The 27,438-nt window shown below is 35.9% G+C and overlaps 1 protein-coding gene across 2 annotated transcripts in view; it reads right to left on the reverse strand.

The window, feature by feature from the left end:
* Nucleotides 1–1,136: 1,136 nt before the first annotated feature.
* Nucleotides 1,137–27,438, reverse strand: part of LOC142628005 (ADP-ribosylation factor GTPase-activating protein AGD4-like) — a 62,973-nt gene continuing 36,671 nt past the window's right edge. Inside the window, exons 8-19 of one of the 2 annotated variants that reach the window (XM_075801928.1) lie at nucleotides 19,474–19,521; nucleotides 19,273–19,368; nucleotides 19,150–19,191; nucleotides 18,789–19,001; nucleotides 18,503–18,634; nucleotides 18,137–18,352; nucleotides 16,877–16,963; nucleotides 16,500–16,772; nucleotides 15,533–15,654; nucleotides 10,721–10,811; nucleotides 2,916–3,367; nucleotides 1,137–1,521 (exon numbers count right to left, since the gene is read on the reverse strand). In XM_075801928.1, coding sequence (XP_075658043.1) covers nucleotides 1,407–1,521; nucleotides 2,916–3,367; nucleotides 10,721–10,811; nucleotides 15,533–15,654; nucleotides 16,500–16,772; nucleotides 16,877–16,963; nucleotides 18,137–18,352; nucleotides 18,503–18,634; nucleotides 18,789–19,001; nucleotides 19,150–19,191; nucleotides 19,273–19,368; nucleotides 19,474–19,521 — 1,887 coding nt within the window. In that variant the 3' untranslated portion in view covers nucleotides 1,137–1,406. Of the gene's footprint in view, nucleotides 1,522–2,915; nucleotides 3,368–9,439; nucleotides 9,514–10,720; nucleotides 10,812–15,532; nucleotides 15,655–16,499; nucleotides 16,773–16,876; nucleotides 16,964–18,136; nucleotides 18,353–18,502; nucleotides 18,635–18,788; nucleotides 19,002–19,149; nucleotides 19,192–19,272; nucleotides 19,369–19,473; nucleotides 19,522–27,438 lie in introns of those variants that run through there. The other variant, XR_012842970.1, reaches the window with a different exon arrangement.

Here is a 27,438-nt window from a genome sequence, read left to right on the forward strand (position 1 = left end):
TCTATTTTCTTTTCTTGATTTTGTTGGCTTTAATTGGGTCAGTATCTCTCTCTGTTTTTGGTTGGTTTTGTTGCTCTATTGTTTGCTGTAATGTTCCTATGGCAATGGAATGGAATTTTTGGGTATTTTAGATGAATTGGAGAGGTAGACTATCATATTGAAGATGTTCTAGACGAATACATTCTTCATGCTGCAGAGCATTGTCACGAGAAAGGATTTGATGCTTTCCTCCACAAAATAGGTAAAAAAAAGAAAGAAAGTAAAACCTCATCATGCAATAGGCACCAATATTCAAAATATTAAAATATCAGTTCGTGAAATCGAAGAGAAAGATATGACTTTAATTCCCCTGAGCAAGGATCACGAAGCGGTGAGGATGGAGAAAACTGACGAGAGAGAGAGAGAGATCGAGAACTGAAATCTAGTTTTTTTATTAAAAAATTTTTTAATATGACGTGGCACAGTTGGCAGTTGACTTGACAAGTAAATCAGTTTTATATTATTCTATTTCACATGTTAGTCTTTTCCATCTAAGGAATAATAACAAAGACCAAATTGAAATGACATTAAAAAGTTGAAGATTAAACTGACATAATTGAAATGTTAGAAATTAAATTGAGATATGGGGTAAAGGATCGAGACTAACTTTATAATTTACCAAAAAAAAAGGGCTTTCATTGAACCAAGTACAAATTGCCATTTCAAAAATTTAGTGAGCAATCCTAAATTTACATTGTACACGCACTTGCATACATCCACTAGTTTACTATTAAATCGATAAATTCAATGGATTATTTTAAAAATAAATAATAAACCTTAAAATCTAAAGATTGAGGATTAAAAAATCCAGAAGGATTTTTATACCCAATTCATATGGCCATGCGAAACACTGGATTTGGACCATTTTATTCAACCTATTGTTCTCTATGTCCATATAAATTCATAGCAACTAGAAGTAGAAGGTACGTGCACGTTTCGAAACATAAAAAGTAAACAAAAACCACAGCAAAGAAACTTAATCCAAATTTTAAATAATCGTCACTGTTCATCATTATCCATAGGGAAACTAATCTTTAATTTTGACACCAGTATTCAACTAATGAATAAAACATTGATCAAATTTGAAGACGGTTAACTGTTTCCAGTGGATATCGTTATAGAATAAGATTAGAAATTTTGAACTACATTAGAACACAAGAATATTTTTATCTCAAATATTATTAGAGAACAATATTCAACAGACTGCTATAAATTGAGGGGAAATAATGTCAATAGATATCAAAAATTAATTAATAAGAAGGGTTTTTCTTGTTCTAAAAGATGAAAGAGGATTATGCAGATTAAGGTAGTCAGCAGTGGGGGTCAAAAACAGACTAAGCAAGCTTACATCAGGTAGCAATGTTAGTTTACTCGCATTCCGTAAGCAATATAAATAGCTCCTCATCAGTAATTGCTCCCATCTCCATTGCTCTTTCCAGTACACTAAGCCCTCCACCATCTTTAATTGATGGACGTGCACCTCTGCATGACTTATACGTTAGGAGTTATAAAAGAATCTGATCAACAGAAAAGACAGAAGTTGCATTCTATCGCTTGGTCTGTCCCTAATAAAAACAAGAATCCTCTATTTGACAATTACAAAAGCTGTCACAGTAATTTTTTACATGATGCTGCAAGTTAATCATAAGAAACAAGACTTTATATTCACTAGCTTGTAACCCCATGCATATGCATGAATATATTTAAAAAATACACATTAAGTGAATAGTATAATAATCTTACATATATAATTTAAATATTATTGATAATCATTCTTATATTTTTTTTTTATCTCTAAAAAGTCTTGTAAGAATATTATTAGATAGAAATTATAAATTGCCCATTTTTTAAATATTTTTATATTCATTAATTTTTGACTCTTTGGTTTTTTTAAACAATATCTCACTTGAATAGATATTTGTGATATGGTCTCACATTTGACTCCAAAATTAAGAATAAAACTCTCTAAAAATAAATAATTTAGGACATATGACACAAAATTGGACTTCAATTGTAGAATCTAATTGGATTTTCTCAAAACTTTACCTATTAATATATATATATATATATATATATATATATATATATATAATTTTTGTGCAAATGAATTGTTTTTAATTATAAAAAACGCTCATAAATATAAAATCATTCAAATTCTCTCTTCTTCTAATTTTATATATAGTGTTAAATATATGATTATATTTTTTATGATTTATTTATATTGGACTCCTCGTTTTCTACTCTAAATTAACTCATTTGCCACAAAAATTAAGAAATTCCGATTGGATGGAACACGTGCCGTAAAATTAAATTCTAATTGAAATCCAATTTTTACAAGGAATTAACTAACTTAGTTCAAAATTTTTAAAATTTTGATTAGATGGATACGTGACACAAAATTAGTCTCTAATCGAATTCCAATTTAAAATCTAATTAGATTTTCTCTCAGCTTTACTTATTAATATATATGACTTATAAACTTAAATTGTTTTTAGTTCTACAAAAAAGGCTCATAAATATAAAATAATTCAAAAATTATGCTTTTTATGGTTTACTTATATTGGACTCCTCATTTTTTACATTAAATTAACTCATTTGGTACAAAAATTAAAAAACTTAAATCAAATAGGACACATTGCAAAATTAAACTCTAATTGAAATCTAATTTTTACATTGAATTAACTCACTTGGCACAAAAATTTAAAAACTTAGATTAGATGGAATACATGGCGCAAAATTAGACTCTAATTGAATTCCAATTTGAAATCTAATTAAATTTTCTCTCAGCTTTACCTATTATTATATATATAGATTATAGTCAATTTGTTAGAAAAATAAAAGACCTCCAAAACTTATATTCATGACAGATATATTACCTTCTAAGTAGAACCTTTGCTAGTGGGTTGTTCCCTCTAGAGATGCAAAGGTGCAAAGGAGTCCTTCCATGGAAGTCGCGCATATTTATATCAGCACCAAATTGCAGCAACAATTCAACCATCAACGGATAGCTACAGTCACACGCAAGATGCAATAATGAACAACCTTGAAGACAGTTTGCTGGCTCATTAGAGTCCTTGATTCTATCACAGTCCGCTGGATCATACTGTTTCCTTTCAATTGCATCTGAGTCTTGTGCATCCACATGGTGATATAGATTGACACCATCCACATGATCAAAGGTAGTGTTGATGAGACTTACGTCTGACATAATAATAAGGCGATATACTTCTCGCAAATTATTATTCTTAACTGCTTGCCAGATATTTGTAGCATAGGAAAGAGTCCCGGCTTCAATTACTCCTCGGATGACTAGCAATTTCTCTACGTACTAATTTATGGCAAGAATATTATGCTTCATTCTAGACCTTAGATAGTGAAAGATGGTAAAGACTGACAATTCAGATTGAGATTTATAGAACATGGATGATATTGCAGATATAACATAAGAATGTTTTCTGAACATTAAAACACATACACTAAGACACAAATGAAGCTGTACATATAAATGACAAGGACTCTCATGGATGAACCAGTAGTTCGCAAAGCTAAAGGCTCAAATTTACTTTTACATATTAATAGTTAACATCTTACCAGATCCACAAAGAACATGACAAAGTGAAAGCAACATGAGATCATATGACACTAGTTAACATTTATGTTACCCTTTAAGCCTAAAGAATCATCTAGAAGGCCAAGATACCTACAAAACATCTCTGAAGTGTGGGAAAACATGCAAAATCAATGCATCACTTTATTGTAAACTTCATATTGACTCATGTAGAAACTGAATAATGGAAGGATCAGCAGTGCATCTCCTCTCCACATAATGATTCAAGGATTAGATAACCAGGCAGTAGATGAGCTAGTGCCACTAGAAAGACATAAGGGATGGGGCTTTAATAACAACTTGATAAATTGCTAATTCATGAATCAAAAAGAATATTCTACATAAAACTATTAAAAGGAAGCTATTTAAGAGGTCTCAAGATGGCATTTGGTAGTGAACTATAAAGCACGTTATGCAGAGACATTGAATCATGTATGTTTCAAATCAAGAGTTGATGTGCCTTTCTGGTCTAGCTGACTACTGCAATATGCATGTTAAGTGTACTGCTAGGACATTATACATGTATGATGCCAGGGGGAAAGGATTGGACATGATAGGGATTTTTTTTTTCTAATTTTAATTTTTAAATAAGGAAAGCTATTTTATTAGGAAAAAAGATTACTTCATGCTCACGATGATGAACATAACATAACCTTAAAAAAGTTTGGGGGATGAAAGTTATGGCTTGGGGAGATGGGTTTAATGACTAATGGTTGTTCCAGTAAGGCAGCCCATGTTTGTTAAAATAGGATATTTATTAAGTTCAAATAATGCAAATGAGAAAGAAACCATAGGGAGAGCAAGAAGAGGGGAACCCATCATAGTACCATACTCATGATGCCCCCACAGCACCATGATTTGTTTCCTAAAAAAACGATGCAAAAGAAAAGTCCACTGCATTATAAACCAAGTTTAGTGATGAGTCTATTGAACTAGAAAAGAAAAGGACAGAAGGTTAAGTGTGCAAGTTAACTTTCTAGTTGGTCCAGCTAAGAAGGACAATATAGCCAAGTCCCTCCAAAGGTAATTGTGAGCTAGCCCATTATATTTATAATGACATTTGGCAAATCCCTCCAAAGATAACTGGTGAGTTTGTCCATTATATTTATAATGACATTTGCGATTTTAAAATTTTTAGTTATTATAATGAAATAAGTTTTAAATTTGACAGAAACTACCTTGGGAGGACAATACAGAATGAATAAGAAATGCAACCCATGTTAAGGAAGGGTAAATGAAATAACACAAAGATATCAACTTTCGGTTTGATTTCAATTGCCATTTCAGATTTCATTGCAAAAAGTATGAAGTCATGAACAATCTTGGGTACTATTGAATGACGCAACACAAAAAGGGTTACTACGTAAAGGTTGGAGATTATGGTGGGTTCCTTTTCTGTGTCAGTTCGGTGGCAAGGGGTGGGAGATGGTTTTATTTGGGCATGTTCAGGGGTTTATGGCCCAAATGATAATAATGTGAAGAGCTAGATGTGGGATGAGTTGGTTGGCATTCAACAATACTGGATCGTCCCATGGTGTTGCATTGGGGATTTTAATATCGTTTATTTTCTGAGTGAACGGTTGGGTAATATTCGTCTTACTCTCGCTTTGGAACAATTTTTTGAGTTCATCGAGGATCTTAATTTGATTGATTTGCCTTTGGAGGGAGGGAGCTATTCTTGGTTTAGTGGTTCAGATCAGCCTTTAATGTCTAGGATAGACAGAGTTCTAGTGTCTCATGATTGGGAGGAGCACTATCCGGATGTGATCCAATGGATTTTACCTCGTCTTGTTTCAGACCATTTCCCAATTCTATTGGCGAGGGGGAAAAGTCCGTTTATGTTTGAGAATATGTGGTTAAAGACAGACGCGTTTATAGATAGAGTTCATTCTTGGTGGAATCAACATTCTTTCTCTGGTCCACCTAGTTATGTGTTTGCCAAAAAATTGAAGGCTTTGAAAGAAGATATTTTTCAGTGGGACTATAGTAAGTTTGGTCATGTCGGACGTAAAAAGAAAGAATTATTGGACGCTTTGAAATTTTTAGATGCCGAGGAAGGGGAGTTTGGCCTTTTTGATGCAAAGACATGTGAGAGAGTTGTGGTGAGATCCCAAGTAGAGAATCTTCTTTCATTGAAAGAAATCTCATGGAGACAGAAATTGAGGATGTTATGTATTAAGGAAGGAGATAACAATAATAAATTCTTCCATAAGGTGACTAATTCCCGTAGAAGGTATAATCATCTAAGTATTTTGGAGGTGGATGGGGTGATTTATAAGGAAGAATCCGAGTTGGTTGCTCAGGCAGTACAATTTTTATAAAAATCTGTATCAGGAGATAGAGGAGTGGAGGAGTTTGATCAAATAGATGGGTTGGAGGGGGGTTGACTTGAAAGGAGGTTTGAAAATGAGGAGATTCTTCTAGCTGTTAAAGAGTTGGAAGGAGATAAAACTCTAGGTCCAGATGGTTTCTCTATACCCTTTTTTCACCATTGTTGGAGAGTTGTGGAAAGAGATGTTTTAGCAGATATTTGAAGAGTTTTATCAACATAGTTTGAAAAATCTTTGAATGTTACTTTCATAGCATTAATCCCTAAGACGAATGATGCTTCCAATATTCAAGACTTCAAACCTAATGAGTATGGTGGGGAGCTTGTACAAAATCTTGTCTAAGATTTTGGCAAATTACTAGAAAGTGGTTTTAGATCAACTAGTATCTAAGTCTCAGAATAGTTTTGTGGGTGGCAAATAGATACTTGATTCAGTTTTTATTGCCAATGAGTGTGTCAATAATTGAGTGAAGAGTAAGATTCTAAGGATTATTTGTAACCTAGATATTGAGAAAGCTTATGATCATGTGAATTGGGAGGCTCTACTAGATTTGTTGAAGAGAATGAGCTTTGGGGAGAAATGGCGCAGATAGATTCGTACTTGTATATCTACAATTCAATTTTCTATTTTGGTCAATGGGTCTCCACCAGACTTTTTTGGGAGCATGAGGGGATTGAGACAAGGGGATCCGCTACCTCCTATGCTGTTTTTGGCTGTGATGGAGGTTTTTAGCAGAATGTTGAAAAGAGTTGAAGGTGCTAGCTTGATTCGTGGCTTTAGGGTTGATGGTAAACGGGGTGGAAGGGAATGTGTCTCGCATCTTTTGTTTGAAGGTGATACAATTCTATTTTGTGATGTAGATGTAGAGCAAATCCTACATGTTTGGATGTTACTACTTTGTTTCTAGGCTGTGACAGGTTTGAAGGTTAATGTTTTGAAGAGTAAGATGGTTCCAATAGGGGAGGTTAATAATGTGCATGCCATGGCAGAAATTTTGGGTTGTATGATTGGGACTTTGCCTATGACCTATCTTGGTATGCCGTTGGGGGCTTCCCATATGTCCCCTACTATTTGGAATCATATCTTGAAAAAAATTGAGCAGATGTTGGCTAGGTGGAAGAAGCTGTATTTGTCAAAAGGTGAAAGACTAACGTTTCTTAAGAGTACGTTATCTAGTTTTCTTACGTACTATTTATCTCTTTTTATTATCCCTACGCATGTGGCAAATAAAATTGAAAAGCTGCAAAGGGATTTCTTGTGGGGGGATTCCAAGACACATTTGGTGAGGTGAGATAAGGTGTGTGCGCCTACGGCGAATCTTGGTTTGGGAGTAAGGAAATGAACTACTTTTAATAAAACCTTACTAGGAAAATGATTATGGCGGTTTGGGGTTGATGAGACACAGCTTTGGAGAAGGGTTGTGGCTTTGAAGTTTGGGCAAGAGTGGGGGGATGGTCTTCCAAGCAGGGGAGGCACAAAGGGGTGTACACGGGTATGGTTTGTGGGGAAGTATCCAGATGGGTTGGAAGGTTTTTAGCAAAAATATTCGGTTTGAAGTAGGGGTGGGATATAGAGTGAAGATTTGGACAAATCGGTGGTGTGGGGATTTACCACTCCAAGTGGCCTTCTCAGTTGTGTGTGGGATTGCTACTAATAGAGAGGCATCTATGGACTCTTCTCTTGAACGGTTGAGGATAGAGGAATGGAGAAGTTGGAATGTTCGTTTAATTTGAGAACCAAATGATTGGAAGATGGGTGTTATGGATGAATTCCTTCGTACCTTGGGATCTAATTTACCTCCAACTGAGAATGGAGACCGTGTGAAATGAGAATTTTGACATCTACTTGTTTTATAATAAGTTACAAGGTCCCTTGCCCATTATCTTTCCTTGGAAAGGTATTTGGAAGGTTAAGCCTCATCAGTGTGTTTCTTTTTTTGGGCAACAGCTTGAGATAAGATTCTTATAGGCGACAATTTGCGGGGTAGAAGCTTTGATTTTGTTGACTGGTGCATTATGTGTCGTTGTAATGGGGAGATAGTGGATCATTTGCCACTCCATTGTGAAAAAGCTTATCGATTGTGAAGCTTGGTTTTTAGATCTTTTGGGATTTCATGGGTCTTGCCAAAATTGGTTGCAAATACTCTTTTTGGTTGGTGGAATTGGTTTGGAAAGCACTCTTCTAGCATTTGGAATTTAGCTCCGTTGTGCCTAATGTGGTGTATATGAAGGGAGCGAAATTGACGGACTTTTAGGGATGTGGAAAAATCTGATGACCAGTTGCTTGCTTCTTTTAGTAGTTCACTTTTTGACTGGTCTAAGGCTTGAGGACTCACCTCTAGTGATTCTCTCCCTTTGTTCCTTAGTTCTCTCCTTTGTAATTAGCTTTTTCTTTTTCTTTTGTCTTTTCATTTCTTTTTCTGTAATCTTTGGTCTGCCTTATGCTTTTTTGGCATGAGGTAACTTTTTGAATATACATCTTTCTTACTTATCCAAAAAAAAGGCTAAAATGCAAAAATTACCCTCTAAATTTCTTCAAATTTCATTTCAGTCCATTAACTTTGATTTCGTTTATTTTAGTCCTCTAACTTTCAAGTTTATTCAATTGAACTTTTCCATCAACTTTTGTTATATATTGCGGTTAATTTTTCAATTTTTTAAATTTTTCTTCAAATTTTTTAAATTAAAAAAAAAATTCAACTAATGATTGAAAAATATTTTCTAGATGATCTTTTTCAAAAAATTTTAATAAAATTTGACGGAAAATCCTTAATTGAATAAATTTGAAACTTAGAGGACTAAAATAAATGAAAGTAAACTTAGAGGACTAAAATGAAATCTAAAGAAATTTAGAGAGCCAGTTTTGCATTTTTACACTAAGTATCCGTTTGGATACAAATTATTGCGTTTACATTTGGCACATTCACGTTTCAGCTCTTTTCTTTTCTTTTCTTTTTCCTGCGCAGCTTTTCAGCTTTTAAGGGACAAAGGCTACTGTTCATGCACTGTGCATGGACAGTAGCCGCAATAGTGGACTTTTCAGCCACTTCTCAGTGCATAAGTGGATCCCGTGCACTATTCACGGGACCCACAAACTTCACTTTTCAGCCAAATTTTTATTAAAAATGGGTCCCAAAGCACTATTCACACATTTAAAAATTATTTTGCTACAATTTTTTCAGTTTTCAGCAATAAGTTCTATCCAAACGGACCCTAAATAAATGCTTCATAAGCATACTAATTTGAAATTCCTAAATATCTTCCACATGCTCATCAGCAATTAGAATTACATGTCTATCAATTCTCTATTTAGATTCTAATGAAGTAGGATTAGCATATATCAATAGTTATCCAAGACAGAAGAAAAGACGTGCACATATCATCCTGCTTACAGGGTATATAATAGACATACCATTTTTGGTACATATATTACTTTCTCTGTCAAATTTTGTTTTCCCTCCTACCTTTCTCGGAAGTTCCATTACATAGATGTCCACTTTTTAATACCGATACACAATATTTATGACTTTCCTGAAAACTTCATCAAACCAAAAAAAAAAAAAAAAGAAAGAAAGAAAGAAAGAACAAAAGAAAAAAAAAAGAACAAGAAAGAAAGAATAAAGCAGCAAATGAAAGAGAAATAATGCAAAAAAGGGTGGAAGAGTATTGTTTAGAAGAATATTAAGAAATCTTATTGCAAGTTCCAAAATATCAAAACAGAAAATTTATCACCAATGCCAAGTAAGACATCAATTTCCCACATACACAAGACGAGAGTTTAACTGATCAAAAATACTTCTATGTATTTCCTTTTTGGGATGTTTCATAATATATGTTGATCTTCCAAAATCAAAGCACTAAATATGTATGACTAACGTAATTCAAAAAACCAAAACTGGTGCAACACAGCAACTGAAGAAAATAAAAAAACTAGGAATCAGAATAAGCACCTAAGGTTGCATAGAATCAGCACCAAGCTATTGAAGGAAAAACTTCAACAATAAATTTATTACTCAAGAAAATTGTCTCTACTAGTGTGCTTATATAGACTAATATGACTTCACCCTAATTCTAATTGACTAAGGAAACCCAATTATTGAATCACAAAAATAACCCAAGTCTAGAAAATTAAAGATAATACTAATTATTAAAGTATTGGGTTTATCTTGATGTAATGGCCCAAGAGGCCTAGTTATGTTGTAAGCCCATGTTGGGCTAACCCTAGCTTCTAATCTCTATATATACCCTATTAAGGGTTCACTGTAATTGATGAGTTGAGTTTATAGTAAAGATGTAGCTGCTAGGGTTTTATTCTGTGGATGTTCAAACCACGTAATCCCTAGTGTTCTTCTCTCTTTCTTGCTTCCGCTTCTCTATATTATTTTATTCTTGTCTTTAACACAACCTAACTTAACTAATACGACCTAAAATAAAATCCAACGGAATAACTGTTAAAAATAAAATTTGAGTACTAAAATAAACAAAATCAAAATCAAAATAAAATTTTCTTTGCACTTTCCACATCAATGACTTTCTTATGCTACCCTTATATTCAAGTAGAATAGCGTGAAAAATCAAATACAAAGAGAAATCATTAGAAAAGGCAGGAGGCAGTATTATACAGAAAAATCTCACAGAAATTTTTTGCAATTTTAAAGATGTCATACAGAATATCAATTCTGATGCTCTAAGCAAGATATTGATTTCAATACATATACAATACAAGAGAAGGATTAACCAGTTACCTTTGCTTGAATGTATTTCTCCCTAACGTAGTTGGGATCTTTGGGGCATGGTTTTGTAACTGATGTGATCATAGCACTTGATTCATCTATCCTGCATAAGATTAAAAGGGAATAACATTAAAAATTTAAGACTTCTAGAATACCACAAAATGTATATGCCCAATATTCAATCAGCCAGCCAAGAAATGATGCCAGTAAGCTAAATTGTCATATAGATGATATTTCCACCCATTCTCTCTCTCTCTCTCTCTCCCTATATATATATATATATATATATATATATATATATATATATTTTTTTTTTTTTTTTTTTTTTTTGATAGGTAATCAAAGAACTAATATTAATGAGAAAAAAATGAATAGTACAGGATGTTCACGATGATGAACAGTAAGAGACGAAGAAAGGTAATCTAAGGGAAAGATAATCTAAGGGAAAACATAAACTCTGAAAGAGACGAAGAATCAGTAAAACCCCAACAACGAGACCACTCAAAAATGCTACACTGGCATAAAACCTTTAACTCATCCAACGTCTTCTCCATGTTCTCAAATGAGCGACGATTCCGTTCCAACCAAACAATCCACATTAAACACCCTGGAATCAAGTTCCAAATATTTGAGTTATGCTTCCTAAGCCACTGATGCCAACAAGATAACAACCCCGCCACTGATGCCAACAAGACAACAACCCCGCCACTGATCTTGGCATAACCCAGTGAATACCAAAAGCCTGAAGCATAAGAGTCCACAAGGTATGTGAAACAGGACAATGAAGAAGAAGATGGTCTACCGACTCCCCATCACAACACATACAACACCGATTTACCAAAAGGCGACCCCTAGTCATGAGATTATCCAACGTGAGAATCCGACCGTGAGCAGCTGTCCACAAGAAGAAAACCACTCGCTTAGGAATCTTTGGTTTCCAGACACCCTTCCAAGGAAACAAAAAATTCAGAGAACCCTGAATTGCTTGGTAATAAGAGCGGGTGTCAAACTTACCGTCGCCTTTGAGCCGCCAACAAAGAGTATCCCTCCTATCCCCCCGAGGAATACGAGGTTAGATAAAATGAAGAAGAGAAAAAGAAGCAGCTAACTCCCAATCTTCAAAAGCTCTAAAAAACCTTAAATTCCACACTCTAGTAGTACCTCCTTCCAGAAGCCACAAAACCTCAAATATGCAAGCATCCTTGGCAACTGAACACACATAGAGCTCAGGGTAGAGATCTTTTAGGGTATTATCCCCAATCCACCTATCATGCCAGAAGTGGATGCGGGTGCCTTCACCCACTACAAAAGACAGATGCTTAGAAAAACTCTCCCACCCTTCATGAATGCTTCTCCAAAGGCCACAACCATGGGTCCTCCTGCACACTTTCGTACACCACCCCCCTTGACCCTCATCATATTTTGTGGAGATTACTCTCTGCCAGAGATGGGTAACTTCTTGCCCATAACGCCACAACCATTTCCCTAATAGAGCTTGATTAAACAACGCCACACTTCTTATCCCCAACCCACCCAATTTAACAGGTAAACACACCTTATCCCAAGCCACCAAAGGATATTTGAAACTCCCCTCAGAAGACCCCCAAAGAAAATTCCTCTGAATCTTTTCCATTCTAGCAGCCACAGCTTTAGGAATAGTAAAGAGAGATAAAAAGTACGTAGGAAGACTTGATAGAGTACTTTTTAGTAAAGTGAGCCTACCACCCTTAGATAAGTAGAGATGTTTCCACCTTGATAGTTTCTTCTCCATCTTCTCCAAAATAGGATTCCAAATCGAAACTGTCTTAAAAGAAGTTCCCAAAGGTATCCCTAGGTATTTCATAGGCAAACTCCCCACTCTTTTTTTTTTTTTGATAAGTAATAAAGAAATTTATTGAAAAAAGAGTCACCCAAGTACACAGGAAGTATACAAGGGAGAACAAATCAAAGACGAACATTACAAAAATCAAGAAAATCCAAAATAGAAAGAAAAGGAAGGCTTCTCCACATGGAGAACCAATCTAGTAAGGTTCGGAAAAAAAGAGACTTAAGAACAGGCATGGAACTCTCGATGTCTTCAAAACATCTACTATTTCTCTCCTTCCAAATACACCACAACAAGCAATGAGGAACGGCCTTCCAAATATCTCCATTACGAAGGCGACCAAAACGACCTTGCCAGCAAGCCAAAAGCCCCACAACAGACCTTGGCATAACCCAGTAAACTCCAAATAAACCGAAGACCATGTCCCACAATTCCATGGCAACCGGGCAGTGAAGAAAGAGATGGTCAACACTTTCACAATTGCACTTGCACATATAACACCAATCCAGGATGCAAATCTTTCTTTTTCTTAAATTGTCTACAGTCAGACATTTCTCCAAAGCTGCGGTCCAAACAAGGAAAGCTACTCTAGAGGGGATCTTCTACTTCCAAATGCTTTTCCAAGGGAAAATTTGCTCCTTATGGCCAACAAGAAGATGGTAGTAAGAACTAACCGTGAACCCCTTACTCTTACAGGGCAGCCAACAGGACTTGTCCTCCCCAATCCCCCTTACAGGAATGCTATAAATGGAATTGATGAAGCTCCTGAAAGCTTCCAATTCACGATTATGCACATCCCTACAAAACTGAAACTCCCAATGGAGGACTCCATTGGTGAACCTCAAAAGATCCGCCACAGTAGCCTCTTTTCTACGACAAATCCTAAATAATTCCGGATAGCGAACGGCAAGAGAAGAAGAACCACACCAATGATCTAGCCAGAACAGCACCTTTGATCCATCTCCAATATCAAACATAATAAAACGAGATAAGGAGTGCCACCCCCATCTAATGTTTTTCCACAAACTGACACCATAAGGACCAGAGAAAGAGGTAGAACACCAGCCACCCCAATCACAACCATACTTCACCTCAATCACTTGACGCCAAAGAGCATCCCTTTCTTGCCCAAATCTCCATAACCACTTCCCTAATAAGGCAATATTGAAGCCCAATCCATATGCATATATGACATTAATAAGTATTACCAAATTCATATTTCTCTTTCAAACAGCTGTGGGAAGTGATAAAATTCAAGGAAAACATAGAACTGGTCACCGTACCAGGGGAAATGGTAATGATGAGTAAGAAACTAAGAAAGTATACAAAAACTATTGCATTCAGAAAATGAACTAGATGGGTAAATCTGAATTCTTGCTGAGAATACTCAAAACTACCCAGTACTAAAAGTATAGATTACCATGTAGCCACTGAACCAAAGATTTTATAAAACCATATTTCAGAAAAAACATATCAGTTCCCTCAATCTAAAGGAATGTTATTGTAAAAGTTTGTGTAAGTTGACTTTGTAGAAAGCAACATTAAACTGTCTTAAAACATATGGCATTTTCTCCTCCCATAATATGGGATGGAGAGTGAGGTCAAGGATTCAAGAATCACTAAGTGTGTGTAACTTATCAATAACAGTAATAATAATTTTTTTTAAACATTTTAAAACAAGTCTCAAAGGTTATTCCTAGTGCACAATGCTCCAATTTTTGGAGAGACTGATTCCCACACTCAAACTTGCTGCACATTGCTTGGAGCCTTGGACAGAGGGCACTTGCCATTGCTCAAAGGTCTGGCCTATATCTTAAACAAGTCTCACTTCTTATAGATGTTGCTGCCGCAACCTTTTCATTAATTCACCAATATCTGTCATTAATTGTGGTCTCAAAAGTTGCCAGATTAATATTTTAAATACCTCAAATAGAAGAGTTTATTTAATAGCAAAAGATCTTCCGTGCTAAATATAAGAAAAAACCCCAAATTTTCATTTAAAAGAGCTAGAAGAATCCCTTTACCAAAAGTTAGGGAGAGCTTGTTGCCAAAAAAGGAGATAAAATCTAAACTTAACATTTTTTTTCTTTTACAATCTTAGGTGAAGTGTACGGATCAAAAGGTGCAACATAGCTAAGACAAAAAACAAACTAAGCTGTTCATAAACGGCTCAAACTCTGCTTGAGAAAAAGTTTGTTTATGTTCAGTTCATTAGGAAAAAAGTCAAGTTCAACCCGTATTTGAGGCTTGATTCACAAGTTAGTAATGTTTTTAATGAACAAGCTCGTGCACAAAAAGGTTTATATATGTATGGGTCTAGACCGGTATTTAACTATAAGCAATGTTATACCAACTAATAACTTTAATATTTAAAAAATCTCACCGCAGGATTAAATATTCTCAATGATCTTAACAAGCATGCCAAATTTTGTGCGGATCAAATGATATTTACCATGCTATCCATAAACACATCTTTTATGCATAATTTTAACATTTAATGGATACTATAGTTATTAATCTTTGATGATCTTGAAATTTTGTAAGCATTGAGGGCATAAGAAGAAATATAATCTAACAGTGAATTTATCAAAATTTGCTTTAAATAAAAAATATGGAGTGATGTAATATTACTTAAAGTTACACTAGATGTAATTTGAACCCAACCCTATACATATAAAGCAGGTGATCCTAAATTTGAACTTTGTCTCTACTCTACCTCTCATTATAAAAGTTAAAAATCCAACATGTTGAGCCCCACTTATCAAGGGAGGGTTTAGACTCACAAGTCAAGTGGGGGTCTTAGAATAATAATTAAAATGATTAAATTCACCATTTCCTAATAGCTTAGGCATTTGGGACAAGTAGTAATTTATCACATTCATTTACATCAAATTTTCCACATGCCAACAATCACAACAAAGATAAAATAAAGAAATTAACAGCTACTAGACAAACTCAATAATATAGCCTATCTAGTATACAGCTCAAGGAAATCTTACCTTTCATTCTCAAGCAGAAGCAATCCCTCCCACACAGAGTTACAAAAAGAGTTACCCAAGTTCTGGAACAAGTTCAAGACAGTAGGTTCCCAAACCTTGACATCTAATGTTAGAGATCTCACCTGCAGTAGATAGGACAAAGTATCACTTTAATTGTAGGCTCTCAACAGGGAATTGACAATCATGACACGATTATGGAGGTTATTATTCACTGTGATTCTTCAATACATAAGTGCTGACTATAAAGATCCTGAACCTTTGTGGTTGACATAAATTTTTAGACAAAACTATATCTAAATCATTAAAACCAATATAATAGATGTTCACATGAAACTCAACATAAGACTTCAAGCGATCATATGAGCTTCCAATTAGGCTCTTGGCAAGAGACTCTTAGGTCTGTCTTTAACATTGTGAAGAATAACTTATGGTAGCCATTAAATGACTTCCTAGTAGACCATATCAAGTATCCTACTTAAATTTTATATAGTGCGATATCTCAGACGCCACTCAAAGTCGGGTTATAAGCAGGAATATTTTCTTGTAATACGGTCACTTCAATAAAAAAATCATACTAGAAAGAATTAGCCAGGATTCAATAATACAGTAACTTCAAAGAATTATTTTACGGTGTTTGTTACACCTATTTACCACACACCACATATCGATTCATGATATATATTTTCTCAAGGAAGTTAATAATTTTCGCATTAACATCTGAGGCCTTGAAAAATGTTCCAAAAGATAAAAAAGAACCAGCTACTCAGTCTTACTATTGTAATTGCAGAGTTCTTTCACAAAGGATTTAGCCATCATTGGAAGCATAAGCTATAATATTCTTTCAGCTATCATCCTTAGTGTTTCTATATGAGCAGTTTCAAGAGCCAAAACAGATATTTGTAACTATAAATTCTATAACAAAATAATAACAATAAATTTTTGAAACTACATTCCAAATATAAGGCACCTTTGAGATATGAACACCAAGATTCCGATGAACACCAGAGCATTCAATGCATAACAATATGCCAAGATTAAGAGATGCCCAATCTGGTTCAGGAGTGCTGCACTCTGCACAAATGTCATTTCCTGGAATTCCTCTGAGAATTCTAGGAACATAATCAGCTCTGTTGAATTTTATGTCATCGTCTAAACTTTCATGGCTACCTAGTGATTGAACATCAACAGAAGCACCACAGATAGAGTGACTATTCTCAACATGTTTTATTCCAGGGTGCGGCTGCCAAATAGACAACAAATTCTTGTCAGTGAAAGCCATAATGATTGCATGCACAACTTGGTATAATATCCCACAGGAAGGAAAAAGGCATTGTATGGACAAACCTGTTGAAGAAAATGAGAATTGAAAAGAGATGCAATAGCACCTGTGATTTTGTTTATCCATTCCATCTTATCTGCCTCATTTTCAGCCTGACCAAACAAGGTTAAGGAAAAAAGTTGGCACAATCTCAAGTATATAGTTATTGATTTAAAAAGAACCAAAAAAAATCACAGACCAACTCCTTAAGATAATATGCTGCCAATTATCATTAGCCTAGATCACATTGTGCCGATTCCCAAGAAAAGATAATGCAAAAATCATTTGTACCATAGAAAATTGGCGCTTAGCCAACCATTTAAAAAAAAAGAAGAAAAAAAAAGAGCCTTTGATAATTGATGAAGTAACTATATTATCCAGAAAAATCCAATTGGATAATCAGTATCCAATATCCATACCGAGGTCGCACAAACCTAAGGATCCATTTGGTATAGTTTTTGAAGTTCTGTTTACAAATGCGTGGTTTCAATTCTTCCTGAACCCCAAAAAAAAAACCTTGATTAAAAATCAATGAAAAAGTGTTGTTTATGATAATTGAGCATTTTGAAAATGGTGTAAAACTGCTGTTTCAAGGGCAAATTACCAAAAAGGACATGACTACATCGTAATAACAAGTTTCTCTTTTCTTTTTGGGCACTTTATGAAACAACGCAATGTGAAAATTGAAAGAACACAAAAAATAAAAATGACCTAGGTTTTTGCCATGGTTCACTAAATGGTTAAGGGTAGAAACTAGAAAGTGCTACCTTTTAGTAATAATCTTGATTGGCTTCCCAAACTCTGATGTTAATAGAGCAGTTTCATTCTCCTTGATCTAGTGTGCTATAGTTGCTGTGGTATTGTTGCAAGACCGTGTGTAGAAGTGTTAACTATGCTGATTTCTTGATTGTATTGGGGCTTTGTTTGCTTACGATGTACTATGGTCGTGTTGCTGGTTTTCCCAGCTTAATTCAAGAATATTGAGTTCGAGTTTTAGATTGATACTAAGCTTGCATTTTAAGCTTGAGCTCAAAGGCTTGACTGAAATGAAATATAAGCTTAACAATCATGTAAGCTCTTTCTTTCTTTCTTCTTTTTTTTTTTTTTTTTTTTTTTTTTTTTTTACCATTTTCATTGTACAGGAGTATAAAGGCTTATGTTGGATATTTGGCATTATGGTACACAAACCCCGAAAAAAAGGAAGTTGGCCTTTTGCTTATTTGCATTGATGCACAATCCAGAAGAAGAATATTATTTAATTATTGAAAAGCCAATAGATCAATCACCTGCAATGTGTAAGTTTTTAAAGGAGAAATTATTCTGAAGCAAAGACGTAGATCCATGTCCTCTGCATCCATCTTTATAGTCGATGTATGGAGATCAACAGTACGGCAGCTCAGAATTTCTTCACTTAATGATGCTGTCCTATTGTGCCTTGAACGGAATCTACCAAACATACTGCTATTACTTTCAGCTGAACGAGTGTAATGGTAAGATTGGCTCTGGTAGGGAAAAAGAAAACTTAGGATTATTTCATGTAGCTAGGCCAAAACCATAAGTCAGTAAGTCTGGAAGCAAGCTAAAGAAACATAAATTAAGCATTATATCCCTAAATTTTATAGGTCAAGACAAGTTATAACAGTATTATATACCACAGGTTTGGTACCCTTCATTCTGTAATAACTTAGAGTCCCTTGACTGTCGAGTACAAAGAATCTCCTCTTCCAATCTCCTCTCAAACTTGAAGATCGTTTTAAGAGATATCCTTGTTTGATAGTGTGGACCTGAAAAGTGAAAAAATACAAAATAAAATATGTCACAATGGAACCCTAATGAAGTCAGACACAAGATTTGGAAAATTTAGGCTGCAATGAAGGAAACTGAAGGCAATTGCATAGTCTGTAACTTAATATAAAACTACCAAAACCAGTTAATTACCTCCCCATTGGTGGACTGCATAATTGCTTCAACATTTTTGTACGGACTCATACCAACAACATGAATGCTATCAGTACCTGCTGAATGCTCCAAGCTACTTGAAGCTCGCATATTGTCCAGCTCAGCTTGTGTCCTGTATTCTTGAATCCTTTTTGCAAGTTTATCTTGTTCAACATTGGCCATTTCTTTAGATTGTTGTGCATATGTTAATACCTAATTTCAGGATTCAATTCATTTATCATTCATAATTACATAACACAGGAGCAACTCTGAATTAAGTATGATGCTTCCAGGACTTTGATAAAAAAGAAAATTTTCAAAAGCTGATCAGCAAGGAAATATTCCACCTACACATACATACCTGGTGAATAAATGGTTCCATCTGGCTCAATAGTTCATATCCCTAAAGCACATACAACTATCTTTAGTCCACAAAATGTTTGACATGTAACAAAGTGTAGATTTAAATATTAAAAAAGCAGACCAGTTTAAAATATCTCAGATGACCGTCCATAATTGCACTTATAGATTCCAAGAACTCATACTTCTTCTTTGCTTCAATATTCATTAGGGCATTTACCTGCACTCCTTAAAACCAGAAAGGAAAGTCTATTACAAGTAGAACAACAGAAAAAGTGATTTTGTACAAAAGAATAAAAGAAATCCACATAAGTAGAAGGCATACTAGATTGAAGCGGCTTCTCTCAAATGCAGACTTCGAGTTCTGCAGATCCTGTCCCAGAAAATCAAAAAGGATGATAAGGAGTGTAAGATCCTCAATTTTTCCATCTTGTTCTATGAAATAATATGCACCTGGCTTTTAAATACCAAATCAAAAGTTTTACTGAATATGTTTTTTTATATCACGTGCAACCTCACCAAGGCAGTACCCTTTGGACCCACCCTTGGGGAGTAAACCACGGATGCACAACCCCACCCACCAAAACCGTGTATTAGGTAATCCAGGAAAACTCCTAATGGGGATCAAACCCAGCATGTTTAGTTCTACAGCTCATCACAAGCCTCCAACCACTAGACTGTATTCAGAAAGGGGTAAAAGTTGTGTTGAATATGTTTACCATGAAATAGAGTTAAACTCTCTTCTTCTTCTTTTTTGTCATCCATGTTGAGACTGTTTCACAGCCATGTCTCGGACGTGTCCCAATTATAAAAAAATACCCTTTTTCTAACCTCCAACACAGTCATATAGTCCTTTTGCCATGTTTGTGTCTTAGAAAAATTATATGATTATACATGTCTAAAACATTTTTATAGACAATGTCACTTTAAAAATATTATTTAGAAAATACTGCACTCTTTGGATAAAATGTGATGAAACAAATTTACGCAAAATGGTGTGCAAATGTGGGCAAAAAGAGCATGTTTCACTCTTTGGACAAATTCAAACAATATTTTCAATAAAAAAGAAAACAAAGTATAGGAAAACAACATGGTCTACATTTTTTTTTTTGATAGGTAATCAGAAAACTTTTATAAAAGATAGAATAAAAAGGTATACAAGGAGTTCATGATGATGAACAACTAGAAAAAAAAAAGGAAAAAACAGCACAACAACAAGAGGGAAGTCAAGAAACTAAACTAAGGGAGGACAAAAACTCAGAGAGAGAAGAACAATCAGTAAAACCCCAACACTGAGACCACTCCAAAAGGCTATGCTGACATAAAAGCTTTATCTCATCCAACGTCTTCTCTTTGTCCTCAAAGGATCGACGATTTCGTTCTAACCAAACAACCCACATTAAGCACCCCAGAACCAAGTTCCAAATGTCTGAGTTATGCTTCCCAAGCCACTGATGCTAGCAAGATAACAAACCCGCCACCAATCCTGGCATAACCCAAAGAATACCAAAGGCCTGAAGAACGAAAGTCCATAGGCAAAGGGTGACAGGACAATGAAGAAGAAGGCGGTTAACCGACTCCCCATCACAGCAACACATACAACACCTATTTGCCAAAGGGCGACCCTTAAGCATAAATTAAGTTCAAACCATAAGCTTTAAGTTTTTCTTTTACATGGTCTACATTTCTTTCATTTTTTTACCCATAAGTAATATAAGTATTTCGTTCATGATAACTTCTTTGGCTATGATTATATGACCTTTTGGAAGGCATTAAAGAGTGGTGAATTTGAAAGGACAATTTGGTAGACAACATTACACAGGACAATACTAGAACAATTGAACAGCAAAATTGAAAGACAAGAAAATAAAGGGACATGGCCTACGGATCAGCACCTAGGCCTGGCTTGGAGTCGACACCAAGTGTTAAAACCACTAGGAGTTAGCACCTAGGGTGAAACTGGAGTTGGCACAAGATACTGTGGAGTTGTCTCTCTCCCAAAATAACCTTAATTGCCTTATTACCAAAATAACCTTACTACCAAATATTAAAATACTAATAGCCTAATAGACTATTAGGACTTAAAATATAAAAATACAACATACGTGCAAATATATATAACAATATTATATTAAAATAAAAATATCCTTGTGCATCCCACATCATAGCATAATGTAACTGTATGGAATGCAAACATTTTGTCTTATGTGGGTGTATTTGGAGATTAGAATGCTTAAAACTTCGAAGGGTGTGAGGAATTGCTCTTAGATTTGAAGGTTTGGCGTTAAGTCCTTATATGATTGCCTAGCTGCCAACGTGTGTTGTTCTTTCTCTAATTTATTTAAATTTCTAGAGCTTTTAGTTTCCTTGATAGCTTATGGTACTTTTATGAACATCTCATGTACATGAGTTGCACCCCTTCAATTTGATATACATGTAAAACACTCGAACAAATTTCTTTTGATTTGCATGAATTAGCAGACCGATCACTGAGTAGGGATGCTACCTCCAAAGATTATCTACCCTAGGCTCAAAGCTTTTTGAGAAACCTCCTGGCTGGGTTTGTCTTCTGCATAGAGGTGCTGGTTTAAGTCTACCTTGGGAAATTTAGTAAATACAATGGGGTCAGAAAAGCAGGTGCAAATCCAAATGCATAGACAGGACAGGAGCAACCAAGGAGAGAAAGCCATTGTGGGTTGCCTTGTGTGACTCCAGCTTAATACCAAGCTTTTATTAGAAAAAGATGAAACCATAAGTACACAGGCTATACAAAAGGTTCACTTAAACATTGCAAATTCTAACGTAACAAATCAAAAACCATACAAGAGAAAGAATAAGAATACTGCTATAAGCATGTATTCACTCACATAAATATCTTATAAATAAAGATTTAAGCTTATCCATCTCAACCCCTAAATGTACAACCGTTCTTCTTTCTAAATTGCCCCCAGCAATGCATTCCAAATAAGGCTAATACAATGTCAAAAAACATGCCTCTCCAAACTATGGTAAACTTCACCGTCTCTTTAAGATATTACCCATTTGACCCCAAAGTGGAAAAGGCAGAAGACCATCACTCTTGGAATAAGTCAATGAATTAACAGAAGATCAACCATATCATCACTGCCCTTACAAATGCAACACCAATCCACTTATTTACTAATCCTCTTAACAAGGTTATCTGCCACAACGATTTTAAGCAAAGCAGCTGTCCAAACCAAAAAATGCAACTTTTAAATAGACTTTACAGTGCTAAAATTCTCTTCCAAGTTAACTGTCTAACATTAGACCCTATTAATGCTTCATTTTTTTATAACTTGGTAGTTACAACAATGGAGGAGAGAGGATTTAAATACAAGGTTCTTAGCGACCCTCTTAATGCCTCATTCTAGGATCAGATTTCAAATTTACCATTCTCAGTAAGCTTCCAAAGCAATCTATCAGCCCTTTCTCCTGAAGGACAATTAGATTACTTATAAAATAAATTTAGAAAAAGATAGAAGCAAAAATCAAAATCACAAAAAAAAAAATTATAAAAAAAAAAAGTGTGTTCTTCAGTCCAGTTTGACAAATATTACATCATTTTCCCACTAACCTAAAACTAACCCTTGCATTATGAAGGCAATCTAGAGAAGAATTCAGAACAAGTTAGTTATGTTGTTGATAAAAAGGCTTCAAGGAAAATGTCCCAGCCCCCAGTTCATCATGGACATGACACTAATTAAAGGGGTAAAACTGTTGAAGCACAGATCTTCAGCCAGTAAAGCCACCATTTGCAATGTGCAGTGATAATCACATCCCCACACTAAGACAAATGAGCTATAGCTCAATTGGTATTTCCTTCTTCCATGATAACGGGATGAGGGTGAGGTCATGAGTACAAGACCCATTGGGCACATTTGTAACATACCAATCCAAAAATAAATAAATACTAGCAATCAGTGCCAGGCTTTAAGATAATTGACATCATACTATTTATGACTACTAATTATTTTCAAGAAAACAATTGCTAGTGCAATTAAACACATAACTGGTCAAAAAAAAAGATCCATGAATACAAATATAGTTAGTGTTATGAGTAATAGGGGCAAAACAGTAATATCATGTACTTTATATATAAATAACATTTTATGTGTTAGGGTTGAATGATTAGGAACCCTAAAACACTTTCACAGTCAACTACATGGTATCAGAGCACCAACCCGCCACTGCCGTTAACCCTCCGACCACCACCTACCGGTATTGTTGTCGCCGGCAACCCTAACCTGACTCACTAGCTCCGACGACCCTAACTGAGACCTCTGGCGATCTCGATATAGTGGCTGAAGGAGTCGTCCCACGCCGGTGACCCTCTCTCTGGTCTCGCGACACCAAATCGACGTCGCCTGACCACGAGAGAGGCAGGGTTTTTTTTTTTTTTTTTTTTTTGATAAGTAAAAATGATATATATACGAAGGTTACTCTATGCCTGAAAAACACATAGCAACCCAGAAATACAAGAAAAAGAAAACAAAGAGAAACAAGAGAGAAAACCAAACAACAGAGAAATTACAAAAAGAGAAGGGAACAAAGAAAAAAAGGGAGGGAATCACTAGACGTGAGTCCCCACGCCCTAGACCAATCAAAAAGAGTTCCACAAAAAGAAGCAAGCAACTGATCCCTAGAGCTATCCAAATCCTCAAAAGTCCTCCGGTTCCGCTCCTTCCAGCAACCCATCTGGCTTACTCGCCGGTCCTACACTCTAGCGCCGCCGCCAGAGTTTTCTATTGAGGGTTTTCAACCATGGTTTGAGTTGTTTTATTCTTTCTCCTCTTCTTCGATACAGTCTCTGATTTTCTGTTCAGGCAGCCTTAGGTTGATGTTTAGTGGCGGACTGGGCATTTCTTTTTTTTTGGTGTTGGTATGGATTTGTTGCTGCCTTGTTGTTTGGAATAGTTTGGTGGTAATTCTTTGATAGATGAGTTGTTGTTGGCGTGGCTGATTGGTTGAAGTATATTGGTTGTTGGTTGGAATTTGTTTAAATTCAGTTCAACATATTTCTTTAGAGTTAGTTTGTTCTTCAGATTGCTATTATGGAGTCAAGACAGTGCTCAACCCCCTAATTATTTCTTCTCTCCTGATATGTTATCAATTACCTCCATTCGTCTAAATGGTAGTAATTATGCCCAGTGGGCACAGGCAGTGGAAGTCTTTCTTCTTGGTAGAAAGAAGTTTGATTACGTGATTAAGGAACCTCCTACACCCACAGACCCTAAATTTGCTGATTGGAGAGCCGAAGATGCACAAATTAGGAGTTGCTTGTGGAATAGCATGGAGTCTAAGATCAGTTGTAGTTTGGTTTTCTTACCAACTGCTAAACTTGTTTGGGAACAAGCCAAGGAACTTTACTCTGGTGTTAACAATTTAAAGCGGATTTATGATCTCCATCAAAATTATTTCTCCTTGAGTATGAGTGATATGTCTTTGGAAGACTATTATAACAAGTTTAAGGGTGTATGTGAAGAACTTAATATTTATCAGCCTATCTCCTCTGATGTTTAAATTATGAATAAACATCGAGATTCTATGAATGTTGCTCGCTTCCTCTCTGGATTGCCTAAAAGTTTGAATCCAGTAAAATCACAAATTTTAGCTAGTTCAGACCTCCCTTCATTGAGTGAAGTGTTTGGTAGACTTCAACAAACCACATTATCTGATTCAAGTACTGACCATTTCTCTTCCTCCAATATTGATGCATTACCTTCTGGTGATAAATCCGCCTTTACCACTTATATGGGGAGTAATAGAGGTGGTCGTGGAGGTCGAGGTCGTGGGGGCCGAGGCCGTGGAGGTCGTGACCAAGGTGGCCATGGTAGTGAACAAGGGGGTCGTAGTAAAGGACATGGTCTTCGTAAGTGCACTTATTGTCATGGTGAAAATCATACAGTAGACTTTTGTTGGGAGTTATATGGTAAACCCTTGGCTCATCAAGCTAGTTTTCAAGTTCAAGAACCGCCTTCACAGTCACTTCCACCAACATCCAAAGTAGTCTCTATCCCTGAGGAAGATTACAATCGCCTCTTGTCTCTGCATTCCAACTCTGTTGGGTCTGATTCTACTGCTACTTTGGCTCAACAAGGTACTTCCGCTGCTTGTCTTGCCACTCAGGACCCTTGGGTCATTGACTCAGGTGCTACTGATCATATGACAGGTACCTCAGGTTTACTCTCTAACCTTGAGCAATCTAGAAGTCTTCCCAATGTTACATTGGCAAATGGCTCAGCCACTACAGTTTCTAGTTTGGGCACTGCCAATCTCAGTCCTAATCTTTCTCTCTCTTCTGTCTTATATATTCCTGATTTTCCTTTTAACCTTTTGTCAATTAGTAAGCTTACTAAAATTTTAAATTGTGCTGCCATTTTTTTATCCACTCATTGTATCTTTCAGGATCTCAAGACGAGGAAGATTATTGGTGAAGGGCATGAAGCCGGTGGACTTTATTACTTGGATCGATGTGGTTCTTCCCGTTTAGTGGCTTCTCATTTGTCTGTCTCGCCTCTTCACCATCATTGTCGCCTTGGTCATCCATCTCTCAAGAATTTGAAGTCATTAGTTCTGTCGTGTCATCAAATTGAGTCTTTACAATGTGAAGCATGTCAGTTGGGTAAACACCATAGGGTGCCTTTTGCCTCTAGGCGTGAGAGTCGTGTTAGTAGTCCTTTTCATTTAGTTCATTCTGATATTTGGGGTCCAATAAACACTCCCTTATTGTTGGGATTTAGATATTTTGTCATTTTTGTTGATGATTATTCTAGAGTCACATATCTTTATCTTATGAAAGAACGATCTGAATTGTACTCAATTTTCAAATCATTTTATATGGAAATAAAGACTCAGTTTAATGCTTCACTTCGTATTTTTCAGTCTGATAATGCTCGTGAATATTTTCATACATCTTTGTCTCAATTTTTTGATGATCATGGTATAACTCACCAATCTTTATGCCCCCATAATCCACAACAAAATGGTGTTGCTAAACGCAAAATGCGTCATTTGTTAAAGGTCACTCGTGCCTTAAAGTTTCATATGCATGTTCCCAAATCATATTGGAGTGATGCTATTCTCATTGCCTGTCACCTAATTAATCGTATGTCTTCCACTGTTCTAGGTGGTCAGATCCCCTATACTGTGCTCTCTCCTGATGCACCTTTGTTTCATCTACCTCTTAAGATCTTTGGTTGTGTGTGCTATGTTCATATCTTAGGTCCAGGGAGTGACAAACTTGATCCTAGATCCATTAAATGTATTTTTCTTGGGTATTCTCGTACTCAGAAAGGATACCGATGTTACTCACCTACTCTTCGGCGTCATTTCATTAGTGCTGATGTCACATTTGATGAATCTCAGTCCTATTTCTCTCCTTCGGTTGCTAGTGACAGTTCCCCTCCTTGTCTTCCTCTCCTACCACCTGTGTCTCCTATTGAATCTCCTCAGAAACTACTCCAAATATATTGACGTCGGCAGAAACCTCCAACAGAGACCTCTACCCCGCCTAGTGATCCGACTCCTGATCCTACCTCTCTTCCAATTGCTTTGCGCAAAAGTAAGCGTTCTTGTACCTCTCACCCTATTTCTCAGTTTGTCTCGTATGGTCACTTGTCTCCATCTCTTTATGCCTTTACCACATCCTTGAATTCTACTGTTGTTCCAAAGTCTGTCCAGGAAGCTATGTCCATCTCTGGTTGGAAAACTGCTATGGAGGTAGAAATGTCTACCCTATCTGAAAATGCTACTTGGTCTTCCGTTACTCGTCCTCTAGGGAAAACTATTGTCGGTTGTCGTTGGGTGTATACTGTGAAGTATTTGCCTGATGGTTCTATTGAACGTTTGAAGGCACGCTTGGTTGCCAAAGGTGTATATGGAGCAACCACCTGGGTTTGTTGCTCAGGGGGAGTCTGGAAAAGTGTGTAGGTTGGTTTGGTAAATTCAGTGAAATAGTGTTAAAGTTTGGATTGCGACGTTGCCACTCTGATCACTCTGTGTTTTCTCATACCTCTGATAGAGGAAAGATTTTGTTGATAGTATATGTTGATGATATTATAATAACCGGAGATGACAAGCAGGGTATTGATGATTTGAAAAGATACTTTCAAAACTCCTTTCGAACTAAGGATCTGGGTAAACTTCGCTATTTCTTGGGTATTGAGGTAGCACGATCTAAAGAAGGCATCAATTTATCACAGAGGAAGTATGCGTTGGATATTTTGGAAGAAACTGGCTTGTTAGGATCTAAACCAGTGGAGACTCCTAT

The sequence above is a fragment of the Castanea sativa genome, chromosome 3, assembly GCF_040712315.1.
Source record: "Castanea sativa cultivar Marrone di Chiusa Pesio chromosome 3, ASM4071231v1".
Lineage (NCBI taxonomy): Eukaryota > Viridiplantae > Streptophyta > Magnoliopsida > Fagales > Fagaceae > Castanea > Castanea sativa.